This window comes from Lepidochelys kempii, chromosome 9 (genome assembly GCF_965140285.1).
Source record: "Lepidochelys kempii isolate rLepKem1 chromosome 9, rLepKem1.hap1, whole genome shotgun sequence".
Classification (NCBI taxonomy): Eukaryota; Metazoa; Chordata; order Testudines; family Cheloniidae; genus Lepidochelys; species Lepidochelys kempii.
In genome coordinates, this window is record NC_136388.1 from 62,994,645 (window position 1) to 63,016,469 (window position 21,825).

Below are 21,825 nucleotides of genomic sequence, written 5' to 3' on the forward strand. Positions count from 1 at the left end.
CCATGGAGCCAGGCCCATGCTCAGAAGGGTCCCCGGCCTACTCCACTTGCACTGTGCCGCGAGATCCTCTCCTCCCCCTGCCCACTACTTGCTCCTCTTGGCTTGCCTGCCAGCTGGCAGAGAACTCCTCTACGCCCCCTCGCCCCACCCCCCTGCTTCTCTCTGCCCTCTGGCAGGACCCTAGTGCACCTCTGGCTCTAGGCCTGTGGGGAGTCTGGGGGGTATGTGTGTGTGCTGGGTTGTGAGGCGGCAGGGAAGATGTGTGTGTTGGGGCAACTGGGAGTGGGAGTTCTGTGGGGGGTGCTGGGCAGTTATGGTGGGGCTTTGGGCAGAGGAGTGCTGCGCAGGGGTAATATTGTGCAGGGCGCTGTGCATTTCTGGGGGAGCGCTGGACCTAGTGGGTCTGGGAGGCTATGGTCATAGGGAGTCGTGGGGGGGGGGTGTTGGGTGGGGGTCTCTGTGGCATGGTAGGGCCGCCCCCCGAGGGGAAGGGGGATGCTGGCATCACAGGGCCACTGTGAGTCTGGCAACTGCCAGTTTGTAAAAAGTGCACTCGCATTGGGCGGAGCGGGGCCACCCCTGCCATGCCAGGCCCCTGGCTGGCCCCTCGGTCTGGGGTCTGACCTCCCCACACCATGCTCCCTTGCCTAAACGGGGACCCACAAATATGTTTGGTGCCAGGCCCACAAAAGGTTAATCCGGCCCTGCCCTTCTGTGCTTAAACTTTAGGACACACAAACTAATCCATTTAGTTTATTTTAATCTTCAACTCCAGCCTAACCTAGGTGAGTTAATTTCAGCTGAACGCCTACTGCCAGGAACAGGAGAGTCCTGTTTCGATACTGAAATCAACAGCCAGGGAGCGTATGAATTTACTGGGGGGGAGAAGGTGTGGGCAGCTTGGAGTTTGTTTCTGATCAGAAACTCGTCAGGGACAAGGGAGCAACACGGGGTTGGATATCAGCACGCTGCCTGGGGGTGTGACTGACTCGCATCGACTTGGGGCAGCAGGTGTTTTGAACAGCGCCTGAATCTGGCAGGTTAACCCCCCCCCCCCCCGAATTCCTTGGCATTTCGCACCGTGCCTGAGAAACGTTTGTGAGGGGATTACTCGTGAGCGTGCGGCAGCGTTGGTTGATCCCCGAGCCCAGGCGGCAGGAGCGTCTGATTTAGTGCCCGCGAGTCTCTCCGCCGGCCGGGCCCGCGCTCCGGCCATGCGCGCGCTGCGGGGCGCGGGGCTGCGGGCGCCGCTCTCAGGTGAGCTGCGGGGGGGGGGGGCGCGCGGCATTCACAGCCCGGCGCGAGGAGCGGATGCTGGCGGGCAGCGCTGGGGTGGGGGTGGAGGGGAAGGGTCGCGAGGGACCGACGGGAAAGTCCAAGGCGGGCGTGGGGCTGTTTTGCAGCGCCTGTGGCCCGGCCCCTTGTGGCGCAGAGCTCGATGCTCTGGCAAACCCGGCCCTGGCAGATCTTGATTAAATTCTTTTTGTCAGGTCTGTCGTACGCCCCCTCCCAGCCCCAGCGCTGGCTGCCAAGGGTCAGTGAGGGGAGCAGGATCTGTCCCGGGGGCGGGGGGCGGGGGGTTGGAGCGTTTTGGGCTGCAGCTTGCTGTTGGCATCAGCTGCAGCTGCCTCTTCCCTGCAAGCCCTACCCCCGGGCATGGAGAGCCCTCCGCGGCCATTGACATCCAGTGGCGCCTCAGGCGTGTAGACCAGGCCAGCGGGGCCTGGCCCAGAACGGGTTGCGGTGAAGGGCTGTTGCGTGCCAGTAACCGACTTGTGCTGTGAGGTCTGAACCTGCCCGCTGTAGGGGAGTTGCTCGCAGTGGGGAAGGTGGCTGGGCCTCAGTGGTGAAGCCTAGAACTTTTTCTGCAAAGCTGCCTTTTCTTCCAGGGGGTCTGTGGGTTGCTGGGGTCTTTAAAAGGGTTCTGTGGTGTGGCCTAGCCCAGTCCTTCCCTGAGTCAGGTGTCCTCCCATTACTCCTCAAAGACGACGCCAAGAAATCTTCATACCAAACCTCCCACGCCATCGAAGCCTTTGTACGTACTGCAGGCTGGCCCAGAAAAGCTGTTTCAGAGAAGGTTTTTTTTTTTTTTTTAAATGCTGTTGCTGTTATTTCTCATGCCCTTCTGTCTGCAGTGCCAGTTTTTCTCCTAGTGCCACGAGCTAAACTGTACACACTTCAGGAGCAGAAGGAAAGGGCAGTTGATACATCTTATAAACCTCCCTAAATAACCTGAGTTTGGTTTACCAGTCTGCATAATCATGCTGTGATTTTTTTAAAGGGCAGATATTTTGTGATTGAACCAGGGTTAGAAATTAAAGGCTCAATCCTGATAAACCTTAGTCCCATGAAGAAAAGGAGGACTTATGGCACCTTAGAAACTAACGAATTTATTTGAGCATAAGCTTTCATGAGCATCTGATGAAGTGAGCTGTAGCTCACGAAAGCTTATGCTCAAATAAATTTGTTAGTCTCTAAGGTGCCACAAGGTCCTCCTTTTCTTTTTGCGAATACAGACTAACGTGGCTGCTACTCTGAAACTTAGTCCCAGGAGTAGTCCAAAAGAAACACCACTGAGGACAATGGGATGGTTTGCATGTGTAAGAACTGCTTCCATGCAAAAGGTCTGCACCCTGGGCCTTTATGCAATTTGCAGCTCCCAAATGAGGTAAAGCATCTATTTCTCTCCCTGCATTGGATTTTCAGTGGGACGTTCAGAGGCCAGCTGCCCTTTGTGTCTTTGAAAATCTCTCCTAAATCTGTTGCTGGTCCAGGACTAAAAACTGCCTATCCTACATCTTATACCAGCGTAGCTGTGGTGAGGTTAAAACACCACTTTGTGGAAAGATGGAGAAGTTTTTGTGTGGCTGGGTGTGTGTGTTTTTGTTTTCAAATTTGGTCATGTCTTGAAATTTGCTCTGAGATTTGAACTTGTGCAACTTATTAAATGGGTATTACAGCCAAGTGTGTTTGGATGTAGATATAGATGCCTAGATATAAGTATCACACGTGGTAGTGGCACAAGTGTGAAAAACTGGATTCTCACAATAAATGTCACTCCTCTTGCACTCTGTGCACCGGGACCGCTTCTAATATCAAAACTTTTGAGCAGCTACAGTTGGCATTTAAACAGTCAGCCACTGAAATTCCTTTCTATCCTTTCGCAGTGAGGAATTTCTTCCATCCAGGATGGGGAATATTCAATCCTTGACCAATGAGAGGCAAACAACTTAATTAGTTTTAAGAGAGAGCTTGACAAATGTATTAGTGCAGTTGTACGATGGAGTTGCTCGTGATGGGCAGGGGGTAGGGCATAGCAATTCTGGTTTGTTTTATGTGTCTAAAAGCATGCTTCAGGATTTTTAGCCACACCTGCAGGGGTCAGGAAGGTATCCACCCCATCCCCTCATGTATTCTGGTTTTGTTTTGTTTTCAAATTTCCTTTCCTTTGAAGCATCAGAGATGGCCGCAGCTGGAGATGGGAGTTCAGATGGGGAGGTCCAGGGCTCTGAGTGGGCACCAAGCATTCTCTCTCTCAGGTGCTTGGCTGACTTGGTGTTACTTGTGTGCTCAGGGTCTAACTGGTCAATGTATGTGGGATTGGGAAGGATATTTCCACCAGGGCAGATTGGCAATGACCTTAAGAACATAAGAACGGCCATACTGGGTTAGACCAAAGGTCCATCAAGCCCAGAATCCTGTCCTCTGACAGTGGCCAATGGTAGATGTCCCAAAGGGAATGAACAGACAGGTTATCATCAAGTGATCCATGCCCTATCACCCAATCCCAGCTTCTGGCAAACAGAGGCTAGGGATACCATTCCTGCCCATCCTGGCTGATAGGTTCATCAATGGCTATCTTCTGTGAATCTATCTAGCTCCCTTTTGAACCCCGTTATAGTATTGGCCTTCACAACACCCTCTGGCAAGGAATTCCAGAGGTTGACAGTGCGTTGCGTGAGAAAATACTTTCTTATGTTTGTTTTAAACCTACTATCTATTAATTTCATTTGGTGGCCCCTTATTCTTGTATTATGAGAAGGATAAATAACACTTCCTTATTTACTTTCTTTATACCACTCATGATTTTATAGACCTCTATCATATCCCCCCTTAGTCACCTCTTTTCCAAGCTGAAAAGTCCCAGTCTTATTAATCTCTTCTCATACGGAAGCTGTCCTATACCCCTAATAGTTTTTGTTGCCCTTTTCTGAACCTTTTCCAATTCCAATATATCATTTTTGAGATGGGGTGACCACATCTGGATGCAGTATTCAAGGTGTGGGTGTACCATGGATTTATATAGAGGCAATCTGATATTTTCTGTCTTATTATCTATCCCATTTTTGATGATTCCCAACATTCTGTTTGCTTTTTTGACTGCCACTGCACATTGAGTGGATGATTTCACAGAACTATCCACAATGACTCCAAGATCTTTCTTGAGTGGTAACAGCTAATTTAGACCCCATCATTGTATATGTATAGTTAGAATTATGTTTTCCAATGTGCATTACTTTGCATTTATCAACATTAAATTTCATCTGCCATTTTGTTGCCCAGTCACCCAGTTTTGTGAGATCCTTTTGTAGCTCTTCGCAGTCTGCCTGGGACTTACAGAACTACTCAAGCTAGTTATCATCTGCAAATTTTGCCACCTCAGTGTTAACCCCTTTTTTGAGATAGTTTATGAATATGTTAAATAGGACTGGGCCCAGTACATATCCCTGGGGGACACCACTATTTACCTCTCTGCATTCTGAAAACTGACCATTTATTCCTACCCTTTGTTTCCTATCTTTTAACCAGTTATCACTCCATGAACGAACCTTCCCTCTTATCCCATGACTGCTTATTTTGCTTAAGAGCCTTTGGTGTGAGATCTTGTGAAAGGCTTTCTGAAAATCTAAATACACTATATCCACTGGATCTCCTTTGTCTGCATGCTTGTTGACCCCCTCAAAGAATTCTAGTAGATAGGTGAGGAATGATTTCCCTTTACAAAAACCATGTTGACTATTTCCCAACAAATTATGTTCATCCTTGTGTCTGACAATTTTGTTCTTTACGATAGTTCCAACCAATTTGCCTGGTACTGAAGTGAGGCTTACCTTGGGGCATTCCGTGGGACCTCGGCAACATGTGGGTCACTTGCTTGGATTATCTGGATATATCTTACTTAATCATTTCCCTGCCATTGCAGGGGCTTTGGCACTGGTGCACCTTGGTCCCACCTATGCTCTGCCTGTGGCACATTATAGTCTAGTCTCCTGGGGGCTGTAATGCTTTGGTCTCATTTTGGTTGTTGGATTTAGTATGCAGGGGCTGGGTGGTGTTGGTGGCCTGTGATTTACAGGAGGTCAGACTAGATGATCCGGTGAGTAGTTTAAAGCCAGATATCTCACTCCCCATCAGGGTTAAAAATGGGACCATGATTTGATTAGAGAGACCGTCCTAAAGGTACTAAGCATTTGTGTGTACCTCTCGGAGACTTTGAGTTATTTTACCTTAAAATACAGCCCAGCTATGAGTGGGGAAACTATTTTTAACCAATCTGATCTGTGGATATTATAGTAGAGTCCCAGGTCATATATTAGACTTTGCCACCTATACAATCTTGCCTAGGATAAATAAAGAAATGATGCCTTGATTCAGGAAAGCACATGCTTAATTTTCAGCATGTGCTTACTCTGAACAAGGTGACTTCCTGAATTAGTGCCTGTATTTAGGAAAAGTTATTTCAGGTATTTGTAGAGCTTTCTAATACAGCTGAATTCCTCACCATAGAGTCACAGTAAGGGAGCATGGTTTTACAGATGGAGGGACCTGAGGGTGTGTAGTGTGTAACGAATACATTATTCTGTATTCTGTAGAGCACCCATTGTAAATGACCATTCAGATAGGGTGGCCGGTTAATACCTTTGTAATCCTAGGACAAAAAGGGGGGTTAATGGATTGCAGATTGTTGTAGTAGACCATAAATTCAGTGTCTCCGTTGAAGTGATTATTTTTTATTTTCACTCCTGGCTCTGCAGCGGTAATAATTATTCAGGCCCTGATTCTGCTTTCTCTTGAACTGGTTTTATACTGGTGTAACTACAGACGACAATAAACCAAACAAGAGCTGCTTGTTTTTTCTCTTGCAGTAGCATGGTTGATTTCATGGTGTTCCGTCATAGCTGGGACCCCAGGAGAGAAGATGACTGCTGCTGCAGGATCCTGCATTATGCTCCCTGGACTGGATCAGTTGCAGGGTGTTAGCCTCATGCAGTGGAAATTTTCTGAGCAGTACCTCGTGATTTATCATGTCAATAACTCCAGTTTTCCTGACGTTGTGGACCAAGACCGATTTCTTTTCCAGAAGTCAAATGGATCTCTCCAGATCTGTAGATTAAAAGTGAATGACAGTGGGATCTATACCCTAATAATAAACATGAAGAAGCAAAATGAGAGATCCATCCAACTAGAAGTTGTTGGTAAGTCAGAGAAGATGATGATAAAATGGAACTCCTATTACTCTATTATTGGTCTCATCTGAACTCTTCTGGTTCTATTTTAATCTGTATAGACAGCACCTTTCAGAATCAGTGCCCTGGAAGAACTTGGCCTCTTGTTAGTGCTGTTCTTCAGTACGGGCAAGACTGAAAAACATTCCTGGCAGAATATCATTGTCGGTTGCAATTCACTGAGGAATGGTACCAGAAAGCTGCAGCTACTCTAGGAGTTTTCACTTGCACCAGGAGTAGAAAAGCTTCCCTTTAAAAAAAAAAAAAAAAGTTCAATTTTCTAAAAGTTTGACTTTCAGTAGGACTCTCCATTTGACTTTCAGTGAGACCAAGGATATGTCTACCCAACAATCAGGGTGTGTGACTGCAGCATATGTAGCTATACCCTAGCCAGCTCAGATACTGATAGCAGTGAAGCTGACTTCAGCGTGGGCTATACAAACCTGCCTGGGTAATTACTCAGGTGGCTTGCCTGTACTGAAGCCCATGCTGCTATGGTTTCCCTGCTATCAGTACCTGAACTACCTTGTTACTTCTACATATGCTGCAGTTATACACCCAATTGCAGTGTAGACGTACCCTTAGAATTGCCAAATCACTTAGGCACTTTTAAGATTTTTACCCAAACTCTTAATTGTAAAACTCATGCTGGTCCTAATCCAAATCCCACTGTAAGACATCCATTGATTTAAAGGGGAAGTGAATGAAGTCTTATCAGCAGGGCAGTGAAATAATTGCTTCTTTTCATCTAGAGCCCGTGTCCCAGCCGGAACTCTGGAGCAACTTGTCCTTGATCGGCCTTAGCACTGAGCTGGTGTGCAGCACATCAGTTGAGAAAGTGGCTAAATATCAGTGGAAGAAGGATGGGAAGCCCCTCCCTATAGAAAGCCATTACCAGCTCTCTCAGAATAACAGTGTGTTACTCATACTAAACACTACCTGGTCTGACAAAGGCTCCTATAGTTGTAATGTCAGTAATGAGGTCAACTGGCATGAAGTTTCCCTGGAACTACCTGTTCAACGTAAGTTCCTTGTCTCACTGTTGCATTTTTAGTGTGTTCTGTCTGTTATTTAGGATTTATTTAACGTATCTTGCACTATTTACAGTGGAACAAATGGATTTCACCATCAACAAATCAAGTAGATTAGATTAGAACTACCATGACATGAATTACATTCCCAGGCAGACCAGTGCCATTTGCTTTCATGGTTGTACCATTAAGGACAACATGATCATGTAAGTGTAACCCTCTTGTTGCTGCCACTGGCACCTAGAATGGCTAGGTTCAGTCTAGTTTATAAAATAAATAAAACCATGGCTCAAGCCCCTAGCCAGGGCTGGATTCCTACTTCCAGCAATAGGACACTAAAGTGTAACCTCCCTGGTCACCTTGACAGTTGGCTCTTCCCTACTTGCAATAGAGTCCTGTGATATATGGAACCGCCTCACGCATGGTCCAAATTATACATCCAAAGGGGAGGGGGTGCTTTCCTCTCTGGACTGGAGCAGGTGGGTGGTGGCAAGTGTTGAGGAATGTTGTTAAGGCTGCTGAGTTGTTACGACTGCTCAGTGCTGCTGTTCTTGGAGCTCCACCAGCAGAGGACGCAGCTTGCTGATTCAGCAGACCTCAGTGTTGTTCATAAGAAAGACCACAGGCTCGGTTCAGTGGTGAAGGCATTCAGTCAGGTTCATAGTCCCCCATAGGAGCTAGAGGTACACTAACACCATATATCCCGCAACAATGGTACGTGCTCAGTCAGCTCACCCGGATGCTGTCCCCTCGGCTGGGCAAAGATGCCCCTCCTATGACTTCTGCTTTTATACATTGATACAAACAAGTTATGTATTACTCCCCAGATGGTGTTAGTTACCACCCTTATCCTTGTACCCACTAGTGTGAACAAAACACCCTTATGCTGTCATCCCCTCCTTATCATATGAGGGATCGGTGTGTTCTTGTACCATCTCTTAGGAATGTGTTTACATAGTTAATTGAGAGATCTGTGGCTTTTTTGTGTACCATCCTCTGCACTCAGGAATATGCTTCCTTGGTGTTAACTAATACCAAGTGTGGTGGTGTTTTGCTAAGGCAGGGCCTGCTCTGGTTCACACGCTAGTTATGCCTAGGGCTCCAGCAAGGCCTACAACAGGTAGGAGTCAGCACTGCAGGTTCTGCTGAGATTTGCAGCTATATGGTCCTGTTGTGTGTGACTTTGCTAGTCTGGTCCGGCCTTGCTGTGAAGCAACTCAGTGCTGCTGCTGCAAGTCCAACCTATTCCAAGATTGCAGAATTCCCAGGTGAGGAATCCAGAATAACAAAACCCGTGGTCGGAGTCTTGCTCCCTGGGATAGAGCTCCTGCTGTCTAGGACAGAGCCCTCTGCCTTCTCCTTGCTGAATTTGCAGGGGTGGCAGGTTTGCAGAAATTTTGGTGGTGCCTAGAACCCACCCCCGCCCAAACTCCACGCCCCTACCTGCCCCAGGCTCTGGGAGGGAGTTTGGGTGGAGGAGGAGGTCTGGGGTGCAGGCCCTAGGCTGGGGCAGAGGATTGGGGTGCAGGGTGCAGGCTCTGGGAGGGAATTTGGGCATGGGAGGGGGTGCAGGGGTGAGGTCTGTGGGGTGAGGTCTGTGGGGTGTGGCTGCAGATGAGGGGTTTGGGGTATGGAAGGGGCTCAGGGCAAGAGTAGGGGTGTAGGTGGTGAGGGCTCTGTCTGGGGCTGGGAATGAGGGGTTTGGGGTGTGGGAGGGGCTGAGGGTTGAGGGTGCTGTGGGGGGTGAAAGCTCTGGCTGGGGGTGTGGGCTCTGTGGTGGGGCACTTACTCTGGGTTTATTAATAAACAAAAGTGATTTTATTAAATACAGAAAGTACGATTTAAGTGGTTCCAAGTAGTAACAGACAGAACAAAGTAAGTCACCAAGCAAAAACATGCGAGTCTAAGCCTAATACATTAAGAAACTGATTACAGGTAATATCTAACCTTCAGAGATGTTCCAATAAGCTTCTTTCACAGACTAGACTCCTTCCTAGTCTGGGCCCAATCCTTTCCCATGTTACAGTCCTTGTTAGTTCCAGCAGATATCTCAGGTGGAAAGCAGGGGCTTTCTCATGACTGGCAGCCTCCTTTTTTCTGTTCCATCCCCTTTTTATAGCTTTGGCAAAAGGCAGGAATCTTTTGTCTCTCTGGGTCCTCACCCCTCCTTCTAAATGGAAAAGTACCAGATTTAAGATGGATTCTGGTATCACATGACATGGTCACATGTCCTGTAAGACCTTATTCTTCATTACCCACGGGCTGGCCCACATGTACACGTTACCTGAAATTGGGCCAGCTAGTAAGCTTAGGGAGGACTAATGACTCACCAGAATTTGGCAGAAAGAGCTATTATTCTGATAGCTAAGCTCAAAAGAAAAGGGGGCGGGGTCATGCTCACATACTCACACTCCCCGGACAGGCACGGCACTGGAGATGTCAGGATCCTTCAAGGTAAGTGTTCCACAGCACAGCAATGGATGGTGTGATGAAAGTAAGTCTTTCCAAGGCATGATGGAATGCAATGCAGCAGAACACTGGCCAGGTGGTCTGGGCGAAGGGCCTTCATGGGAGGTACAAGTTTATGAGTGCACTCCTGAGCACATGGCCACTTCCCCTTTTAAGGACCTGCTCCTCATGGCCTGCAACTAGAGATAACTTGGCCGCATCTGGTTGGTCACACTCCACCTCAGGCAGTGTCCATGCATTGGGTGTGTGATCACTGCCTAATTAGAGTCCCAGACACCTTGTCTACCTTGGAGCTCTTCTGAAGCAGCCCATTCATCCCACAAGCATTCCAGGAGGGAGGGGGAGGGGGAGAGGGAAAGCCACTTCACAGGTATTCAAAGAGGGAGAGGAGACAAAACGGGGGGAGCGGGGGGAGTGTAAGAGACCTTTTCAGCATAGAGGTTATACATAGCATAATCATACATAGCATACAGATCACTGCTGCTCCTACAACAGTACACAGGAAGGCTTGCAGGTAAATAAACTCATTCACAACCAGTTGCCCTAGTCAATGGGCGCCATCAAGATTCTAAGCCACCATTAATGGCCTATACTTTGTATAATTACAATAGGACCTCAGAATTATACTTCATATTTCTAACTTCAGATACAAGAATGATACATACATAGAAATAGGAGGAATATATTCAGTAGGTTTTAGACTTTTATGATACCTTACAAGAGACCTTTTGCATAAAGCATATTCCAGTTACATCATATTCACACTCATAAGCATATTTCCATAAAACATATGGAGTGCAATGTCACAGTTGTATTATTACTCTTTTACTATTCATAATTACCCTCTTAACGAATGGAGAAAGCATTTGCGATATCTAGAACTTACATTACTAAAATGTAAAGCTGTGCAAACAGGAAAACTTCAAAGAACTTTTTGAAAAATATTTGGAGGTGTGGAGAAAATATCACTTAGTGTATACGAGCTCTCACCCTGGTCTCCTGTGAGAGGGGCTTTTGCAAATATGTCCAGATTCTTGCGCAGTGCTATCTAGCTTATTTTTACATCCATATCCATAAACAGGCAAACATATATATATATATATATATATATATATATATATATATATATATACCTTTTAAACTGAAATTGTGAAGCACTGGTAGCAAGGCTATCAATAAATTGTTAACAATGGACTTTTGGTCCCAGTTTACAACAACATTATTGAACTTTGCATGCAGAATGCACATAAACTTTTCCAAAAATACATTTTACACTACTTGACTTTTTGTAAGGACCTGATTTACATGTATAAATATACATCCCTGGCCCCACCCCAGAGCCTGCACCCCCAGCTGAAGCCCTCACCCCCCTCCTGTACCCCAGCATGGTAAAAGTGAGTGAGGGTGGGGGAGAGTGAGCGATGGGGCAGGGGGGTGGAGTGAGCAGGGGCGGGGCCTCAGGAAAGGGGCGGGGCAAAGGTACTGGATGCATTAGGTCTGGTTCTATCTCTGCCCAGAGATACTTAAAGATTTGTGGTGAGAATTTCTTACTTTATCTAAGGTCTAACTGTAATAAGAGTTGAGTGTGTTCCATCCCCTCCAGAAGCCACTAGATATCTTTCCTGGCTTGGAAAGAGAGTGTTACCAAAACGGTTTAATATTTTACATCTCACATTTTTCAGTAAAATCTATTGTTGAATCTGAAACATTTTTAAAACTTCTATTTGCAGAATACAGAAAGAGAATATGGATGCTACTCCCAGTTGGAATATGTATGATTGCCTATGTTGTCACTGGTAAGAAGGTTTTTAACTAATTAAAACTGGGGGTTAGGTTTTCTTACATCATTTCATTTAACTCTAACGTGCAAGCATCCATTTTGTTGCAATCTCTCTCTCTCTCCAGGTTTCTTCATTTTTAAATCCAGCTCATGAGTTTTTTTTTTTTTAATTCTGATTTTTATCAGAAGAAGGATCTTTTGGGGAAAAGAGCTTGCAACAGAACTTCCTTGAATGTCTTGTGTGATGTCCTAGTCAATTTCTGGAATAATTAATGAAGCACTTTATGGTGAGCAGAATCAGATGCTTCAGAGAAAGATGCACGAAACCATGCAGTGAGCAGTTACGGAACAATCCATTCCCAAGGAGGTCTCTGAACTCTCTGTGATGTTATTGACATAAACTGTGACTGTATAGATCATTGTTGCAACCACTGTTATATATTTACAGCAAATATTGTACAAAGGTTGTCATGTGAGGTGTCTGTAAAGAGGTTATGATTTGCTGGTTATGCTATCTATATGTGTGTATCATTTTTGTAGTTGAAGTTATGAAAATTGGCTATGTACTTGTATCTCAATGTGTTTTGATTCTAAGTAGACTCAGTGAAGCATTTGGTCAGCTTCTTGAGAAAGGAATTTGCAGATGAAGTGCCCAATCGAGAAACACTTAACTGACAATAGATTTGGGGAGACGCCAATCCATATCTGAGCTTTCCTGGGAATGTTCAAACTAACATGTAAACAATGGCATCGGCCTGCAGACTGAATGGACATGTGACTTGCCCATGGGACTCCAGACTCCATCTTGCTGCTGTGATTTTTCCACAGTAAGAACAAAGGGGTGTCCTTCCATGGGCAGAGAATATAAAAGGCCCTGGAACCTGCTCCATCTTGTCTTCAATCCTGCTTCTGACCTCTGGAGGAACCTTGCTGAACAAACTGAAGCTCTGAACAAAGGACTGAATGACCCATCCCAGCTGTGGATGTACTCCAGAGACTTGATTTGAACCTGCAGTTTATTACACCACTGCTACAAGCCTGAACCAGGAACTTTGCCATTACTGTATGAAATTGATTCCATTTAACCAATTTTAGCTCTCATCTATATTTTTTTCATTTATGAATAACCCTGTAGATTTTAGATTCTAAAGGATTGGCAACAGCGTGATTTGTGGGTAAGATCTGATTTGTATATTGACCTGGGTCTGGGGCTTGGTCCTTTGGGATCGAGAGAAGCTTTTTTCTTTTACTGGGGCATTGGTTTTCATAACCATTTGTCCCTATAATAAGTGGTACTGGTGGTGATACTGGGAAACTGGAGTGTCTAAGGGAATTGCTTGTATGACTTACGGTTAGCCAGTGGGGTGAAACTGAAGTCCTTTCTGTTTGGCTGGTTCAATGTGCCTTAGAGGTGGAGAACCACCAACCTGGGGCTGTAACTGCCCTGCTCTAAACAATTTGTCCTGAATTGATATGCTCAGGTGTGTCCCACCAAAGGCAGCTTCATTACAAGTGTCCTAGTCAATTTCTGGACTAATTAATGAAGCACTTTATGGTGAGCAGAACCAGATGTTTTAGAGAGAGATGCAAGAAACCAGGCAGTAAGCAGTTATGGGACAATCCGTTCCCAAGGAGGTCTCTGAACTCTCAATTGTTGGATTAACATATACTGTGAAGAATTAAGGCTTGAGTGTCAAGGAGGGTTTGAAGTAGCCATTTCAACACTTGTGTGTTCAATCCTCACTATTATAATGTTGGATGTTTCTGTTCTCCATATAAATATCCAAACTGTTTTTAATTCTTCCAAGCTGAGTCCTGGCCTTAATGATATCTCATAGCAGTGAGTTCCGCTCACCTCAGCTGGTGTCTAGCTGAGCATGGATGAGGGTCAAACCCAGAGGTGATGGAGGGTTGGGAGAAGTGGAAGAGGTAGTATCAGCCCTTCTGGGGGAATTCGTTTATTTGATCATATGACAGTGGTAACCCAGTCAGTGTCAGGTTTTTTGTTTTTTTGGGGTTTTTATAAACCGGGCACATCATAGGGTAGGAGGCTGTGACCTTGCCTGTTGGATGCAGACCTTGCTACTGTTATCCAGGCTTTTGTCATCTCAAGATTAGACTACTGCAGTGCACTCCGCAGGTGACTAGACTTTAAAACCAGTCGGAGACTGAGGCTATGTCTACACTAGAGACTTTACAGCAGGACAGTTGTACCGATGCAGCTGCACAGCGGGAAGGTCTCCCATGTAGCTGCCCTATGCTGGCGAGAGAGAGCTCTCCCATCGACATAATTAACTACCCCCAACAAGTGGCAGTAGCTGTGTCAGCAGGAGAGTGGCACTGACTGACTCTTGGTCTCTGGTGGAATTTAAAGTGTTGGTTATGACCTACAAAGGGCTAACTGTCTTGGCGCTGGCCTGCTTGAGGGATTGCTTCTCTCGCCATGCCATGCTGCCGGAGCTGCAGTCAGTAGGGGCATTCAGGCTGGATCCCTATGAAAGAGAGGCGGCAGCTGGCAGCGCATTCTCTGTGAAGGCTCTGGAACCTGCTCCTCTTGGTATGAAATAGCCCACATTTGGTAACTTCCTAGGCATGCTGCAAAAGACATCTCTCTGATAAGGGCTCTGGAAACAATGTGGAGAGGTGACCAGCTGGCCAAGTTCCTGTGGAACTAATTTTAATGCTGCTGAGACTCACTGGTATTTATTGTGTAATTAATTGTGTAACGGCACCTAGAGCTTTGGATTGGTAGATTTAAATCTAAATAAAGAAAATATTTTATCACTCCCTTCCACTGTTTGCTTCTATTGTTATTGTCCCATGAAACAATACCATCAATGATTTCCTGTTAGTGTTTATTTAAACTTGTACTTAATCTCACCTATATGCTTTTTTTAAAAAAAGACATTTCATTGTCAGTATAGTGTTAGCTATTAACCTAATTTATTGTGCCTTTTAAAAAAAGCTGCAAAAGTGCCTGTAAAATTGTTCAATAAAATATTTTAACTTAATTTTGCAACTAAGATATTTTTTTTCCCTTCTAAGCACCTCTCCTAATTTACTGGCAGACTGGGCTCAAAATTAAAGTACAGCATCACATTAAGACCAAAATAATAATTTTTCCATGCCTAAAGTTGACTTCACTGGAGTGGCATGTGCTTAGCATCTGCTAAAAACATGGCTACTTATTTCGTGGCCTAACTCAGGCATTTTCTAGTGTGAAAATTTTGGCCAGAGTTTAGAAGACCTGCCACGGACCATGTAAAAAGTGAGAGACAGAGCTGGGAACAAAGCCTTGGGCTCCAGTTAAGAAAATTTAAATTGCAATCTTTCCATAAATGCATTTTGTGTGGGGGTTTTTCAAAGCTTCTGTCAAGGTTCCTTCCCCACTCTGAAGTCTAGGGTACAGATGTGGGGACCTGCATGAAAGATCCCCTAAGCTTATTCTTAGCAGCTTAGGTTAAAAACTTCCCCAAGGTACAAACTTTGCCTTGTCCTTGAACCCTATGCTGCCACCACCAAGCGTATTAACAAAGAACAGGGAAAGAGCCCACTTGGAGACGTCTTCCCCCAAAATATCCCCCCAATCCCTACATCCCCTTTCTTGGGGAAGGCTTGATAAAAATCCTCACCAATTTGTACAGGTGAACACAGACCCAAACCCTTGGATCTTAAGAACGATGAAAAATCAATCAGGTTCTTAAAAGAAGAATTTTAATTAAAGAAAAGATAAAAGAATCACCTCTGTAAAATCAGGATGATAAATACCTTACAGGGTAATCAGATTCAAAACATAGAGAATCCCTCTAGGCAAAAACTTAAGTTACAAAAAGACACAAAAGCAGGAATATACATTCCATTCAGCACAACTTATTTTACCAGCCATTAAACAAAAGAAAATCTAACGCATTTCTAGCTAGATTACTGACTAACTTAATAGAGTTTCTGAGACTGCATTCCTGATCTGTTCCTGGCAAAAGCATCACACAGACAGACAGATCCTTTGTTTCTCCCCTACTCCAGATTTGAAAGTATCTTGTCTCCTCATTGGTCATTTTGGTTAGGTGCCAGCGAGGTTATCTTAGCTCTTTACAGGTGAAAGAGTTTTGCATCTGTCTAGGAGGGATTTTATAGCACTGTATACAGAAAGGTGGTTACCCTTCCGTTTATTTTTATGACAGCTTCTAATGTGTGAGAGGAATTTTGTGATTCTATATTTGATGTTAGGGCTACATATGGTCTAACAATTCATAGTTATTTATTAAAACCTGTTCCAGGAGGTGAACATCTATTAACCTCCTTTCTGCTAGTGTCACAACTCAGACACTTTCAAATTTAAAGAAATATTAAACAATACCTTTTTTCAAAGAAAAAAAAACGTGTTATCAATTTCTTCCATTAATAAGACTGTGTCTTTGGTCAATTTCATTAACAGTATTATTGAACATGAAATATTGAAAGAATCCATGTAATAGTTTGATTCATAGGAACTTTTACAGAACTTGGGATTTTAAAGCCATAAAAATGGATCCATTTTTTCATGGATAATAAATGTTTATATTATGTAGGCTCTGATCCCACAAAGGCTTAGTTATGTGAATGGCCCCATTGAAGTCAACTTGCAAAGGGCTAAGCTAAATGTGTCCATATATGCTTGCAGGACCTTAGGATACAAATTCATTCTTTGATGAACCATTAGAATATCATGGACTCAAGACATTCTCACAGTTGCCACCTCTTGGTATTGAGTGGCCATCAGAATGGTCCTTTGTAACAGCCATTTCTTTGTGAAATTTGTCTTGTGCACCTGCAAGAAGCTTTTAATGATTCTTCTCCAGATCCTCTATAGTCTAAGAACTGCCCATACAGATGTTTAATTTGTGTAATGTTCAGCTATTCCTGCTTGTTGGAAAAAATCTTCTGTTGCGGTCAAGAAAGGGGTCCTAACATCATAGAATCATAGGACTGGAAGGAACCTCAAGACGTCATCTAGTCCAGTCCCCCACACTCAAAGCAGGACTAAATATTATCTAGACCATCCCTTACAGGTGTTTGTCTAACCTGCTCTTAAACATCCCCAATGATGGAGATTCCACAACCTCCCTAGTCAATTTGTTCCAGTGCTTAACTGTACTGACTGTTAAGAATTTTTTCCTGGGTCCAACCTAAACTGCCCCTTGCTGAAATTTAAGCCCATTGCTTCTTGTCCTATCCTCAGAGGTTAAGGAGAACAATTTTTCTCCCTCTTCCTTGTAACAACCTTTTATGTACTTGAAAATTATCATGTCCCCTCTGTCTTCTCTTCTCCAGACTAAACAAACCCAATTTTTTCAATCTTCCCTCATAGGTCACATTTTCCAGACCTTTTTTGTTGCTCTTCTCTTTCTTCAGTTTGTCCACATCTTGCCTGAAATGTGGCGCCGAGAACTGGACACAATACTCCAGTTGAGGCCTAATCAGCACGGAGTAGAGTGGAAGAATTATTTCTCATGTCTTGCTTACAACACTCCTGCTAATACATCCCAGAAGGATGTTTTCATTTTTTTTTTTTTGCAATAGTGTTACACTGTTGATTCATACTTAACTTGTGATCTACTATGACCCCCAGATCCATTTCTGCAGTACTTCAACATAGTCAAAAGCCCATTGAAATCAACTGAAAGATTCCTATTATTTCAATGGGATTTGGATCAGGCCCCATACTAGCTAAGTTGTCTACCTGTTCTCTTTCTGCATCCAAATTGGCAACTGCTGGGAATACTGGTGGTTGTACCATTGTTCTCAAGGTGTTTTCCCTTTTTGGGGTGTGGGGAGGGAAATCTGTCAGGATGCTTATGTAAGGGGACTATTGTCCCCTTACTAAAACTCAGTGCGGGGGTTTTGGTTGCTAGCTCCCAGTACCAAAAGAAAGGGGAAGAGTTGATGGGAAATCAGGAACCTGAGACTGACAGTCCCCAGGAACAATGGGGAGAGGCCAGTGCTCCCGGTCAGCCTGATTGACAGGGCTGGCAGGCTAATCAGGAAGCCAGCGTGGGTCCCATCCTCCATGTGAGTGGAATTGCCTCGCTCAGACAGAGTTAAGGAGCTAAGGAGAAAGCAGGGGCCCAAGATGAGCTGGGGAGCAGAGCCAGGCCAGATCCAGAGGGGCCAGAAAATCAGCCCAGGAAGCAGGTCAGAGTTGGGAGCAGAGTCACAGAAGCAGCCCAGGGAGAGAGCAGACCCTGTGCTGGGAGCAGAGCTGCAGCCACAGAACCAGAGACACAGCCCATGGAGAGCAGATCCTGTGCTGGGAGCAGAGCTGCCAGGTGCGGTGAGCAACAGGGGCCAGCCAAGGGGGGACCCTGGGCAAAGGGTCCAGCGCAGAAAGACACCACCAGCCAAGGGTCCTTGCAGGCCAGACTGGGAGGGGGATCTTAACCCGATGGGGGGGCTGATGCTGGGAAGAAGGGTCCCACCACCCAAAGCCCGGAGGTGTGTGGCCACCACCATTGTGTTGCCGGCACCCAGTGCCGAGAGGCTGAACAACAGCTTGAGTGGTTCGTTACCCGGTGTGCTACACCCAATAATCACAACGGGGTGGAGAAGCAGAAAAGTTTATTTGCAGCTGCAAAAAGGTACAGGGAGAATAAAATCTCAAATCCTGCACAACAGAGCAGGAAGTTACACAGGCTTTTATACATCCTTTTTCCCAACATACTTATCCAATAGCAAGCTGCCCCAAGTATCCATATAGCCAGCCAATCCAGTTCTCAGCTAGTTCCCTGATTCTCTGTATCATTTGTTAAACTATACATAAAGCTGCTTTATTCAGCATTGTTCTTCCATATCTCCCCTGTTTGGCCTTGCTTAGTTTCAGGCAGTCTGACTCTGCAACATACTGTTGCAGACTCTCAGCATAACTGCTGTGTGTGCCTCCAGGCGGGGGGGCCAAGGACACTTGGGCCTAGCACACAGAGCTGCTGCGAGTGCCTCCAGGCAGGAGGGGGGGGGCAAGGACACCGGGGCCTAGTGCGAGGGGGCTTCATCGACACTCGTGGTCTTCCATCCCCTCGAGTTACCTAGTGGCCATGCCCCAGTGTTCCCAACAATTGGAAGTGTCCAACCCACAGCATCCCTGCAGCACAGCCAGGGCCTGAGAAGGCGGCCTGGGATCTACAAGGAACAGACTGTGAATTGCCCTAACGTTCCAAAGACACTGTTTGTGATGTTCCCTGCTACAGAGCGGGGTGATGTGTTTTCCTTTAACCTTTCCCATTTTTCCTTATTCTTTTTTTAAAATTAATTGTTAATTAAACAACTTGTATTTGCTTTAACTTGTATGTAATGGTCAGTGGGTCAGAGATGTGCCCAGTGGAGAGAGAGTACCCCGGAGTGGGGACACCTTAGCCCCTGTCCTAGGTGACCGCAGCAGGGTTGGGGGTCGAGCCCCCAAGGAATCCTGGGCCCAGCCTTGTCGGGGTTACGAGGACTCTGCCAGACAGGAGAGTGGAAGGGGAGTCCTCAAGGGCAGGGAGGTCACTGGGTAAAGGAAGTGGGAGCGAGGACTCCGATCCTTTTGCTAGCCCACTTCACCGGGGTAGTGCAGAAGCCAGGAAAGTTCCCCACAATAGCGGGACCATTCCCCTGCTTACACTTAGTACCATGGTCAGCTGTCCAGTTTTATGGATTGAGGATCATACCAGATGCCCTGGTTTTTGTACCTCAAAGGTGGCAACCCTAAAATTAGGGCAGCGTGACCAGCAGTCAGACCAGGGATAATTCCCACGGCCTCCAAGGCCCTTGTTGCTGGGTGGAAGGCATGGGTGGGGCTGGCCTCATGACCTCAGCCTCACCGATTTATTGTGGGGGCGGCGGGCGCCGGCCCATCTGCTTCCTAAAGCGAGACAATAAGCCAGTGTTTACTTCGCTGCTTCCTCGGGCGAGCTCGGAGTTCAGGGAGGTACCGCGGCTTGGCTCTGGACTCCACCGGAGCAGGGCAGGTTCCGCTCCGGCCTGGAGGAAGTTCGTAAGCAGCTGCACCTAGGAGGTGCGAGCTGGGGAGCAGCCGATCGCGCTTGGCGGCGGCGGCGGGAGCGCCGGGGAGCTGAGCCCGTCGAGGTCGGGCAGCATGGAGCGTTCCGGAGCTCCGGTGAGACCCCCACCCCCTCCCCCTCCCCCTCCCCCTCCCCGCGCCGGGCTCCCTGCGAGTCTCCGCTGGTCAGCGCGGGGCTGGGGCAGGGCCGATCGCTAGCGCTCTGAATCCCCTGCCGGGCTGAGCCCTCGCGGGCGGGGATCCGGGGCGCAGCGCGTGCGGTGACCACGGCCGAGAGAAGTAGCTACGAAGCAAAACCTGGTCTCTGGTCCGCTGCCCTTCCCCCAGCCCTTGCGTTCCCGGGCTGTGACTTTCCAGGAGGAGCGTCTCCCTCCCTAGCGGGGAATAGCAGCTCCTGGCTCGAAGGTGGGTAAGCTGTAACCTCGCACCGGGTCCTGCTGAGGCCATGGCAGCCTCCGAGTGGAGTAGTTAGGGGAGAAATAAATCATCTCAGAGGGGGGAGGGAATTGAGCCATGATTCCAAGGGCTAGTTAGGCACTTGAAAACTCTAGTTTTTTGCCAGATAATTTAGCAATTAGCTGACAGGAACACTGCATCTAATTCCTATACGAAAAAAGAAAATTAAATGAATATTAGACCCACTCAGCTCTAATTCTAACATGTTCTGACATCTTGTGGCAAGTCACTGAAGGGACACTGGTTAGATTTAATAATTTTGTTAAGAAGATGTTGAAGTAAAAAGAAAACGGGACAGAGTTTAAGCATAGAAGTTTCTGGTTATCAGGGAATGGTACAGATTATCAAGGGGTGTGAAATTCGGTTTAGGAGCGGGTGGCGTAAGGGATACATAATCTGCAATCTCCCCGATTGGGGGTAAAAGGAGTGGGGCTTGCAGCTTCACAGGACGTGGGGCAGGGTCTCGTTGGAGTAGCCGCACTTCCTGCAACACTTGTCTCGGTTCCCGTGGCGGACGGCTCCATTGAGCAGTTGAGCCGAGCACGGCGGATGAACCGCCAGTTGGCGAAACGGATGAAGCTGCCCCCGGTGAGGAAGTGGCTGCTGGCGTCCCACTTGCTGCTCAGTTCGAAGGCTTTACCCTGGTCCAGTTTACGCTTCAGGGTTTCCATGTACAGTCAGTGGATGGCTGCCTTCAGGGTCCTCTCCAGCATGCCCCTGGCGCTCGGAGTGACAATGGTGTTGTCGTTGGACCTGATCTGTGGCACAAGGACTCCTGGCACTCCTCGCACCACTCCCAGCAGCAGCCGATGCACTTCCCCAGGCAATGCGTGGCATTGCGAGTGCGGGACAACAGTGAAGCGATGTTGTGCCCATCCCGTCCGAATTCGCCATCCAGGGAACCGCTCAGGAAGCTGGCGATGTCTTGGTTGGAGGGGGCTCTGCCGATACGCTTCTTTGTTGCGCCATGGAGGGCGTTTGCTGCGATGTTCCTTACCATGGCCGGACGTGTCAGCAGGCGGAAGGTGTGGGTGATCACCGCGATGTCACACAGGTCGCCCATGCAGGGGACATTGGCACTGCCTGTGGGCAATGTGGACCAGCTTGGCTCTCTGGGGAAGGAACGGCCACTTCTTCACCAGCTGCCAGATGATCTTGTCTGCCTTGTTGAGGGGTACCTTCGCCACGGCAGATCCCCTTAGGATGAACAAGATGTGGGGGATCAGGAAGGTGTTCAGAGCGTTTATCTTCTGCCACGGTGCTAGCAGGGAGGCATCGATCTTGGCGGCATCCTGCAAGATCTGGATGGTGTCCTCGGGTGTCTGCCGGACACAGAAACCCATTGGCATGCCGAGGTGCTGGTACGCCTGCCCCTCTGCCAGGGGGATGACGGGCTTGCCCTGGATCTGGAACCCCGTCGTCTGCACCGAGTCCCTTTTGCTGCCGTCAATGTGGAGAGTTGCGCACTTCTTTGCATTGAAGCGGAGCCCCATCCAATCGGCATCTCGACTGGTGGCATCTAGCATACGTTGGAGGTTCTCTGGGTCGTCC

At 47.0% G+C, this 21,825-nt stretch overlaps 2 protein-coding genes across 5 annotated transcripts in view; both read left to right on the forward strand.

Moving 5' to 3' along the window:
• Nucleotides 1-937: 937 nt before the first annotated feature.
• LOC140917583 (HEPACAM family member 2) lies at nt 938-14,760 on the forward strand. Its single transcript, XM_073360710.2, has 5 exons — nt 938-1,257; nt 6,147-6,476; nt 7,259-7,528; nt 11,737-11,802; nt 11,912-14,760. Exons 1-5 carry the CDS (start codon nt 1,215-1,217, stop codon nt 11,938-11,940), a joined length of 738 nt encoding a protein of 245 aa, XP_073216811.1. The 5' UTR covers nt 938-1,214; the 3' UTR covers nt 11,941-14,760.
• A 4,942-nt stretch (nt 14,761-19,702) lies between these two features.
• Nucleotides 19,703-21,825, forward strand: part of LOC140917585 (hepatic and glial cell adhesion molecule) — a 41,185-nt gene continuing 39,062 nt past the window's right edge. For 3 of the 4 annotated variants that reach the window (XM_073360719.2, XM_073360718.2, XM_073360716.2), the window contains exon 1: nt 19,703-19,914. In XM_073360719.2, coding sequence (XP_073216820.1) covers nt 19,894-19,914 — 21 coding nt within the window. In that variant the 5' untranslated portion in view covers nt 19,703-19,893. The other variant, XM_073360717.2, reaches the window with a different exon arrangement.